The 10861-nt window shown below is 43.1% G+C and overlaps 1 protein-coding gene across 1 annotated transcript; it reads left to right on the forward strand.

Annotated features, from left to right (window-relative positions):
• Positions 1–314: 314 nt before the first annotated feature.
• Positions 315–8184, forward strand: ESX1 (ESX homeobox 1; the record flags this gene model as incomplete). The annotated part of the gene is made up of 4 exons (XM_074915460.1): positions 315–436; positions 517–562; positions 6385–6671; positions 7946–8184. Coding segments are annotated over 4 exons (681 nt in total), but the record flags the coding sequence as incomplete, so codon positions are not given.
• Between the last annotated feature and the right edge of the window lie 2677 nt (positions 8185–10861).

Consider the following 10861-nt stretch of genomic DNA (forward strand, 5'->3'; position numbering starts at 1 on the left):
GGGCCCTGCCCGCCGCCAACCCGCCGCTATGCAGAGCGCGGCCCCCGCAGCCCCGCCGGCTCTGCACCTCCTCACCTCTTACTTCATCGACAGCATCCTGGGCCGGGGCCCCGCCGCCGGGCGGCACGGTGAGGGGCGGTGAGGGGCGGCGGGGCTGGCGGCCGGGCGCTGCCCGCTCGCTCCGGTAACTCCCCGCTTCTCTCCCCTCAGGCGAGGAGCGCGCGGCGCCGCCGCGGCCCGCCCGGGCGCGCGCCCCCGCGGAGGAGCCGGCGGCGACGGGACGCCCGGCCGGGGCGGCGGCGGCGGCAGCGGGCGGGGAGGCGCCGGGGCCGGTGAAGAGGAAGCAGCGGCGGTACCGCACCACGTTCAGCACCTTCCAGCTGGAGGAGCTGGAGCGCGCCTTCCGCAAGTCCCACTACCCCGACGTGTTCACCAGGTAGCGGCGGGAGGGGGGCGGGCGGGGGGGGGGCCGCCCCGGAGCGCAGCGCGGCGGCTAACGGTGTGCTGCCCCCGCAGAGAGGAGCTGGCCCTGCGCCTGGACCTGACGGAGGCCCGCGTGCAGGTGAGTGCCGGGCCGCGGCGGGGGCTGCCTCGGCCGCAGAGCCGCGGGACCGACCCTCCCGCCCGGCCTCCCTCCGCGGCCTCCCCGGGGCCGGGGGACGAGTTTCCCCCCTCCCCGTAGCCGGCGGGGCCTGGAGGCGGCTGTTGGCGATGACGGCCGGTGCCCCCGCCTCAGCGGGGCAGGACCGGGGGGCGCGGGAGGCCGGGTACCGAGTGCCGCCCGCCTCGGCTCGGACGGGACGGAGGAACGGGCGAGTACCCTCAGCGACGGGAACGCAAACCGCGGCTGAGAAACCTTCCCCGGTTGCACGTCACGCTCACGGTTGCCGCCGTCTTCATGGGTCTAAAGGCAGGTACTGTCTCCCGAGTTCTGAGACTATAAAAAGGGCAAATGAGGGGTTCTGTGGGGCATCCCAAGTGGTTTTCCTAGGCTCCGGAGAGGCTTGCACTTTTTTCTTGCTCTAACTTAGCTCAGCAAAACAGCCACACTTCCAAATGACTGGTTAAAACAAATAAAAGATTAATCTGATATTCATATGTCAGGTACTGTCCAGGAGAATTTTATGGCCTAGCTAGGCTGGAATAATAGCACCGCCCGTAGCACTTGAGCATACAGAAGTAGACACTAACCACCGCATAGCCTGCAGTTTTCTTAACTATGACTGACCCTAGTAGCTTTTCTTGATTCTGAGCACTCTACTTAACAATACCTCTTAAAAAGCAGTTTCTTTAGAATAAGCTCTTATATAAGATAGAAATCCCTTTTTATACAGAAACATCAGCTTAAAAAAAAAAAAAAAATTGTTTCAAAAGGTGTGAAGGCTTTCAAAGTATTTTTAAGCTCAACATGACAATTGTACTGAATTTGGCTTGTGCTGTGTATCAGATACGACCGAACTACTGTTCCAGCACAGCTCTGGGTAGGAGCATACTTGTGAAAGACTGAGAACTGGCACAGCTGCTCAGCGCGACAGCACTACGTACTCCTGCGTTGCTTTGTTACCATTGATGCCAGATCCTTGTGTGTACATGTTGTTGTTACTTCAGTCACTGGATCTGCCATGCTTCACACTAGCTAACGTCTGTGAAGCTCTACGGTTTTTAGCTTTTTATTATAATACACACCATCTTCAGAAAAGGCCTTAGACATGTGAATTGACCCACCTGAGAAAATACCTCAGTGCTCTTTTCATTTCTCTTTTGTGGACTTGAGGAAATTATGTGCCCTCCTCTCTCCCTGCCACCACCAATCACTAAAACCTCTAGTCACTGAAATACCCCAATATCTGGCAATCACACATGGCATCTACCAGTGGAAAGATGCGGGTGAAAAGCTGTTAACTTACCTGTTAACTGTCAGGTTTGCTTTGTGGGGTACTTGCTCCATAGCCCATTTGAGCTGTGAAGGAACGGTGCAGTGGTAGATGGCAAAGAGGAACTCTTCTCCTAATGACTCATCTAAAAGAAATTGAACTGTTTAGGTTTTAAGTTAAAAAAGGAATGAACAAGTGAAACACCAGAGTTGATATATCCCCAGTGGATGGAGGGAACAGCAGAGAGCTGTTCCTCACACCTCCTTACTCCTTGTCAGATCTTAACACAAGTCTTGTGGGCATGAGCAAGCAGCCAGCAGTTTGCTTAGGGTGAACTTCCAGTGCACAGTGCCTCTGCCTGTGTCTGTGCTCCTGTCCTGTGGTAGGTGGGGAGCAACTTAGCCTGGAGGGAAGGGGATGCATCGGAACAGCTACTATGTAGATAGTGATTGATGCACTGTACTTAACAAGCTATCTTCATTCCCAAATATGCCCATGCTCATAGTTGCTCTGTACAGTGTCCTGTGTGAAAGGAAGACTTCTGTACCTCTCCCACAGTACCTGGCTACACCAGTTGGCATGAAAAGCTGTATCTTTTTATTTACTCAAGTGTAAACCCAGGAAACTAATCTTACCAAATACAATCAGACTATTAATTCACCTCAGTGTGTTTTCAAATTGGGGTCTGCTTCGCTAGGAAGAACCCTCCATCGACCAACTGAAATGAGTAGTGGCCACTAAATTGTTCCTCACGCCTACATTTTGATTCTTACATAAAAATGAACAAATAAAGAAAATAAATTGCCAGTGAACATACTCTCATCATCACTTCAAAGAGATCTCTCACCCCATGCCCATTATTTGCTTGTGTAGAGGAAGGGAGATGACAGCAAGATTCTTTGTATTCTTCCTTACCTTGGGAAAGGGGTAGCCTGAGAGTCTGCAAAACCTTTTCATAATCTGAAGCCATGTTGGGATGCTTTTCAACAGCATTCACATCTGTTGTTGCCATTCTGCTTCTCATAATTCCTATTGTTAGGATGGGAGGGAAATAAAAAAAGTTAAAGAAATATTTTATTTTCTTAATGTGGGGAGTGAAACGTTACTTGGGTATTTCAGTGCCATAAGATGCATCAGTGTTAAAACATTAGGTTACAAATATAGCTATTCTAAGCATCCTTGTCATATTTTCTGATTATGATCCTGTATTCAGTTACAGCGGAAACACAATGCAGTTAGTCACATCTATGTGCCTTTTTATCATCGCTAGTTATTATAGCAATTAAATAGGATACATTTTTAAAGAAAATTACAGCGAGAAAGTTATCAAATTTTACACACCTTTTTCTTTTTAAAAGAACTCAATCTCTTTTGTGAGATGTGTGGTGCTAGTAATTACAAAAATAATCTGGGTAATATTTAACATACAATTCAAACTTGATGGTTTAAAACTCATCTCTGAGTTTTAAGTAATGCATCTTTTCCAAAGTCTTTTACCACTGATATTACAGTCATACCATAAAAATCCTGAGACTGGTATAGCAGTTTCTGTTGTGTTTAGCTTGGCACTTCAAATGTGTCTGAAAACAGGGTAAAGACAAGTTAAGTCTTTTATTGGAAGCAAAGGAAAACTGCTTAACAAAAGGTTCAAGATGACTAATCTGAATGTTAATGACTATAATGTACACACTAAATTTTGAAAGCTGTTTGTCATGTCAGTGTAAGGTATGAGGCATGCCTTTGCTCCTTTTATCGCTTGCATTGATGAGTTTGTACCAGTGAGGAACAGAAAGATGGCTTTTTTTCTAAAGATAATTATTAGATATCTGTGCTGGTATTTCCTTCCAGTTCAATAAACACAAAATCTGAGAGATGACTAAATAATTTGGTTGTAAACCCAAAATGACCTGTAACATGAAAAAAGTTGTTTTGCAGTCAAAGGGCCTGTCTGAGTGATCAAATGGATTCGCTTTACGACAGAGAAAGCAGAAAAGCAGACATCTCATTTTGTGTTAGGCTTCTTTATAAGAACATATTGAAGAACAATGCTAAGATTTAGTAAAGAAATTAATACCTTTGCAGCATTAGTTTTATCCTTCTAAGGAGAGGCTTTATCTGCATATCTGTAGTGTAAGACAGTTCACTGCCTTTTTAATTGTTTTTTATTTTCATAGAAAACACTAGCACCTTTGAGTTGGTGGTCTTCTCCTGTGAGATCTCTGCTAAGCTCCACTTACAGATATTTGGGATTACTGGTTAACAGCAATTTAAAGTTATCTGATCCCAGTAACTGAGTTCATTTTTCTTACCAGACCCCTGCCGTGGACTAATACAGACCAAGTGTCTAGTCCTCACTGCCATGCAGGCATAACCATCTGGTATCTCACTGGTTCACATGTTCCTTTGTAAGATACCTGGTTACTTAAAGCCTGTGGTTGCTGGAGAAATGGCCAAAGAATGAGTCAGAGCCCCCATGAATGTTAAGTAGCAACTGTAAAATTTTGATGTTCTGACTTTTCTTCTAAGGGCACCTCCCTCAGCCGACTGCCTGTACAGCGAGACAGTTCCGTGTTACGTACATAACCTGAGGGGTATGAAGCCCTCCTCCAGGAGGACAGCAACTTCCCAGGGTAAAGATAATAGATGTGATGAAAGGACTAGAGTAGCAATTGTTCAGCTGGCTCCCAAGAACTCCATAAAGAGTCTCTGAAAGAGTAAATTGTTACTGACATATATGGGAACATCATCAAACTCAGGACAGCAAGGCTGTGGCATGCTACAGCCTTCTGGTTTGGGTATCAGCACCCTGGTGTGTGGAGGGCTTTCCTTCCAAACACACTTAATATTACTTAAGCATCTGAAGGTAAGTCACATCACTGGAAATGGTTATATGGTGTGTCCAAGCTTAAAGCAGGCAGTGAAGATGGGAAACCCCAAAACCTGTTTTTCAGATGTTAACGCAATAGAAATTTAAAATTATTTGAAAACATTTTTTAAGTGAAACATAATTGCAGATACAAAAAGCAACTATTAAAAAAACCCCACACATCTGTAAAACTACTGCATCCAAAGATTTTGTCATAATACAGATTTCCATAGAATTTTACTATTTCAGAAATACTAATACCAAAGGAATAACTGTTTTCAGCATGTTGTAATTTTTTTGAGACTTGAATTTTTGCAGTTCAATTTTATTATTTTAGTTTGGTTTAGTGGCTTTGCTAGACTCTGATTGTCTATGTTGTATGGTAAAAGACCTTCGTATTTGAAGTATACCTTTGTTCTAAATCAGAAGTAAATTTCAGAAAGTCATAATTCTGTGCAGGACAGAAGTCGGTCTTTCCAGCAACTCTTGTTCCTTGTGTTAATACTCTACTAAATATTGAATGCCAGTTATACATATTATACATAGAAGGTGCTTGCAGGCAGCTCACTGAATTTCAATAGTAGTTATATACAAGACTGCTGAAATGAGATTACAGGCCTCAGCTAATGCCTTTCTTCCAAATCCAGATCCAGTTCAGAATCCACCTCCAGTGGCCTCCACTGCAGAGGAGGCTAGAAGACCTGAGCAGCTGAGTACATTGGGATGTTGAACATTCAACCTTGGCAGCATCCATTTTTAAATATCCTTGGTTTAGGTCTTCTCTCCCTTGTTTTAGAGCCGGTGCTCTTCACTCTACTCTCTGCTATCATCCTGGGCCTGAAAGGTTCTGCTCAGCAAATGCTAAAGAGTAACAGTGTGAGGAGTCAGTTTTCCGATCTGTAGATTTGATTGACTAAAGTCTTTAAGAGATGTTTAATGGGCTAAAATAATGACTAGTCAGGCTTGAAGAGGCAGTATACTCAACAGCTTACTACACAAAACCAGTACTAGCTACAGCCTCTTTAGGACACCCTGTTCTAATAACGCTTACTAGATTTTTCTAGTTTAGTATTGGCTTTCACTATAATTCAGTTAATCACTTTCACATAACTACATGCTGTTTGCATTCATGGTAGATAACAAAACATTTACTTTTGAATCCTCTGCATAAAAATGTATGGTCCAGCTATCGAGATAAAAAGCACACACCATATATTTGGCCTAGTTATTCTTATGGTCTGATTAAGTTGCTTCCCGAGGTATCTGTACAGAAATAGCCACCTCTCACATCTTGAATGGCTTTGTTGAAATTAAATTTTCAATAAATAGCTTGTGAAAGGAAGAATGATCATTTTTAATAACTGATCATGAGTTCTCAGGTGACAGGTTTATATATTACAATGGTGTTAAAACATATGGGACTATTGAGTCAGAGATAGAGAGTAGTCAAATTTACCATATTTATAACTGATTCATTTCTTAATAAATCCACTAAGGCATTTATGAAGGGATCTTTAATATTAAAGAAGTGGGTTTTGGTTTAACAGTAAGTATTTTGCCGCCTGTATCACTGCATGCAGTAGTAGCTGGTAAGACAAACTGCAGAGTAAGTTCAGCTAATGCCTTTATAATTTCTTATTGAAGGTCTGGTTCCAAAACAGAAGGGCAAAGTGGAGGAAACGTGAAAAAAATGAAATTCTGGGGACTGTTCCAGGAATCTCCTTAACGCACCCACTTGGTCTATTTTTGGATGTTCCACTGAGTCATTCTCCCCTCCTAGATCACACGTGGAGGTCAATGCCTCTTTCAACATTGGCTGTGCCACCCATGTCTCCAGCCTTTAGTCCTTCAACCTTAGGGCCATTTGGCCTCAGCAGCCTTACCTGGACTTCTCTCTTCAGAAATCCTATTTTAAATCCACATTTTGGAAGGTATAGAATTAAATTTTTTTCTCAATCTCAAAACTGTTAAAAAATGCTGCATTTCTATTAGTTTGATACTCACATGTTCTCAATAAACGTGCTCCCAAAGATAAATAAACTTCCTAAAATGGAGTTAGTTCCTGCATAGGATCACATGATAAGGAACAGCAAGCTTTAGTTTTAAGTCATGCTAGTAAAAACTTAACATGTAATCAATGTTTGAAGAACAGTTGTGCATACTTACTGAAGTTTTGGTCTCATTGAACTTAAGTCTTCACATAGACTGCTGTAACCTAGGTGGCTCCAGCTCCATCCTTATCTCAGACTGACACAGGTTATACGCCATAAAGATGTGACCAGACAGACATGGCTTGCAGGTGATTTGACAGAGTAAAGGTATTAGACGTTTCTTCTCAGGAGACCAGGAGCCTGGCTACGTATGCAAGAGTGACAGCTCTAGAGAGAGGGACTGAGAGAAAGGGAGAGATCTTCCGGGTTCTAACATGTACTACTACAAGCCAGTCCTTTTCCTTTGGCAGGTGATGTGCTCTCAACCCCTAGAACAAGCCCACAGCTAGCCTCCTTTTCTTTATAGTCAGGCACCTAGAACTCCAGCAGTTCATTTCCACTGAATGTGCTGCCTGGGCTTTCTTGCACGGCAACCTGAAATTTATCAGCAAAATGCTGCTGCTGCTCTAGTGCACCCCATAAGATAGGAAAAAAGCATGTGTGTAGCGTGTGTGTATGTACATAAAAGGTGTGTAGATATATATAAAAAAAATTGAGCTTTCACTGAAATTACAGTCTGTATCATAGCTCCACATTCACAGACAGACAAATGCTGCTTTTCACATGGAATACACTTGTCTGAACAAATTGGGTACATAAACAGCCCCATAAATTGGTCTTTTTATGAGGTGGTTTATTGCTTTCACAGAACAGGCTGATCTACTGCATTCAAGGTTTGTTTAGAAAGGATTTAGCATTAGGAGTTAAGCAAATGGTTACTGTTCTAGGTATCTGCATGCCATGTCTGATCATCTCTCATTTATTTTAGTTAAAAGTGTTTGGTTTTTTGTTTGTGGTGGGGGTTTTTGTTTTGTATAAGGGCAAGACACTATACTGCAAAATAAAACTAAAATACAAAATGTACATTTGGAAGAAATTTGAAGTTTTGCCACATTTTTTTTCTAGTACTTTGGGTGGGGGAGCTGCAACTCAGCAAGTACTTGTTCTCCAAAACAATTCTTAATTTGGATAATATTGACTTCTTTCAAATACAGGTTTCTCAATGCTTTAAATCCTCTCATGACAACAGCCTCAGTACTAATGAAAGCTCCTGGACCCCCGTCAGACCCTGCTCTTACTGCCTTCACTGATCCAGCAGCAGTTGAAAGGAAAACGTCAAGCATTGCAGCACTAAGACTCAAAGCGAAAGAACATTCAGCACAAATCCCTCAATTAAACCTCATCTCCAGTCTTACAAACACTAACAAAGAACTTTGTTAGGAGCTCTCCCACAGACTACAGCCGCTGAGGGGAAAGTGAATGCCTTCTCCAATAAGTAGCTCCCGTTAGAGAGACACATTTAAAAAAAAAAAAAAAGAAAACACACACACACAGAGCTGTAGTTCCTCCATCTTCAGGAACAGACTGAAAGGAAATAACCCCACTAAAAATTGGTTTCTTCACCACAACATGAAATCGGGTAGTAAATTGGTGTGTAATTGCTGACACTACAGAATTAGAAGCAGAAACCTTCTCATCATTGTAATTCAGACTAACATGAATCTGAAGCTTTGAAATCCCCAAACTCACCAGATGCTCGTCCAGAGGTTCAGAATTCTTTGTAGGAATAATTTCAGCTTTCTAAGCAATTCTTAATTAATTTCTCAGGAGGAACTCTTACATGCAGTACTGGGGACATAAGAACCAGTACACAGTTACTAACTTTGAGACCATGCTTCATGTTGAAGTGCAAATGCCAGTGAAATTTCGCATTTTAGACAGCAGGAACGAGATGGGGACTATTTTCAGTATAGGCTTTTGATTCAGAACTAGGTTTGTATACAGAGTACCTTGTTTCAAACTAAAAAAAAAAAAGTTTATGTTCAGGGTGACAATGTTTTAATAATTAAAAAAGTTTAACCTTTGTATATGAAAACTGTCTGTGAAAGTAGGTTATCAGTGTGCTGTAAATTGTGTGTAATTCTCTGTGTATGTATATCAATAAGTAGCTCATAGCTGTAAATATGAGGTTGCTGAACACTTTTAGCATGCTTACTGGCACATCTTACCAGACCAGTAAGTTAACAGATTACTTATACATTTATGCCTTGAGTAGATTCAGAATTTAAGTAAAAACTAAATGCAAAGTATTACATTCTTCTTGGACTGATGTTGGAAGAAGTGAAAACAGAGGCCTTACTGAGGAGTCTACAGTTTGTCCAAATCCTGAACTCCCTTTCTGGCCTCAGACAGGTCATTTTAAAGTTTTTGCTGAATATCCTTACCCACGAAGTGGAACTGATAACAATGATATCATCTGTAGGTCTGATGCTTTACTGTAAAGTGAGGGTGAGCAGTATCCTCCTTTTGCAGCTTACTCGCCTATCTCACAGGGCTGTTGTGAGGACTGATTAAAAAAACTGCAAATGGTAGAGTTCTACAAGTGCTAATTGTTATTTAACAATTACAAAAGAAAGGCCAACAATTGGCTACAGTGAAGATTACCTTTTCTCCATCTGTAGTTGGAGTCCAAGCAAGCTCTGTTTCTGTGGGTTGATAGGACAACATTTAACTCTTCCACTGACACTGCCTGGTTCCTCAAGACTATTCTCAAGCACTTATATTTCACACTGAAAAGATTTTGTATATTTTAGACCACCTCTCTCAAGGAAGCTCTGGGACTACTCTTAAGACAAACAGATGTTTTCAAGGCTCAAATTCTGGGTGCAGAGCTCCACAGACCTAACTGTTGCTCTGTAGACTGCTCTGAGCATGTACTTAGGTACATGACAACGCAGTTCACTGGATCAGACAGATCAGTTTTCCGTTTCCTCTGAAATACTAACAGCTTTCACTACTCTTGAGTCATAACCTGCCACAAGACGGGAAGTATTTCTGGGTTCACAGACCTCATTGTTAGCACAGGTAGGAGAAGGTGGTGGTATTTCACTGTTAGGAAAAGCGAGCTTTCTACCCAAGTTACACCAGGCCTGCACTGTGCGTCAAGCAGCAGGAGACTTGGGAAGTGATGTAACCAGGACCTCTCACACAAAGTTTGAGTGTGTTTCTTCCACAACATCTATTTGCTTCCACCAATTCACTCTCATGGCCCAGGCTGCCAACTGGCAGCACAACACGGTATCCACTCAAGCGCTGAGTTTGTTCCAAATTAACCTTTTAAGTAGGTTAATGGCTTGAAAACTGTCATTACACAACTCATGTTCTATTCTGTACAAGCTTCTGTGGCATCTTTCCTTGCCATCAGAGTGTCTCTTGCAATGCAAGGAGGTTCTGCAGGAAAGGAGACTGTGCCACTTTCATTTAAAGTAGCAGAAACTCCTGCATTTGCCACGAGCCATTCAGAAAAGAACTCTACAATAAAAATAAAACCTAGGTATTTTTGCCAAATTATACTCCTAGACAAATTCACCAGAAGCAGCATGTGAAAAACAACTGCTGAAGGCTCTTTGTGAAATGGGGAAGTCCTGTGTAATCACCAAAATCTTCATCATGGACCACAGGGCCACAGAGATCCCACTCGGGTGGGGGATCTAATTCACAGGCTAAAATTCCCTTGATTTCAGCAGTTACATCAGAGATAATATTCATCTATCAACAAGGTTTTCCAAGAGCTATGGACAGAATTAACTGCAGGGACAAGCAATTAACACACAGAGGCAAGTAACTTCCCTCATTTGCACTATAGCTCATGCCACAGCTGGGAGCTGCTACCTCTCCCCAGCACACGCAGCCACTCAGATGCCGCTCGGGGGCCTGGCAGGTTGGACAGCAGGTTTGGCTCCTAAACCCTTGCCAGATTGAGTTGGTGTTGCTTTTTCTAATTCTCCTTACAAGAGGGCACCTGCCCTCCATGGCACCCTCCTCCTACGGAAACCACAGCCAAGCACCTGCTTGGCACCACTCCGCTGCCACTGCAAGCTGTGGCCTCTGCTTCTGGCATTGGCGACTGA

This window comes from Athene noctua, chromosome 11 (genome assembly GCF_965140245.1).
Source record: "Athene noctua chromosome 11, bAthNoc1.hap1.1, whole genome shotgun sequence".
Taxonomy (NCBI): domain Eukaryota; kingdom Metazoa; phylum Chordata; class Aves; order Strigiformes; family Strigidae; genus Athene; species Athene noctua.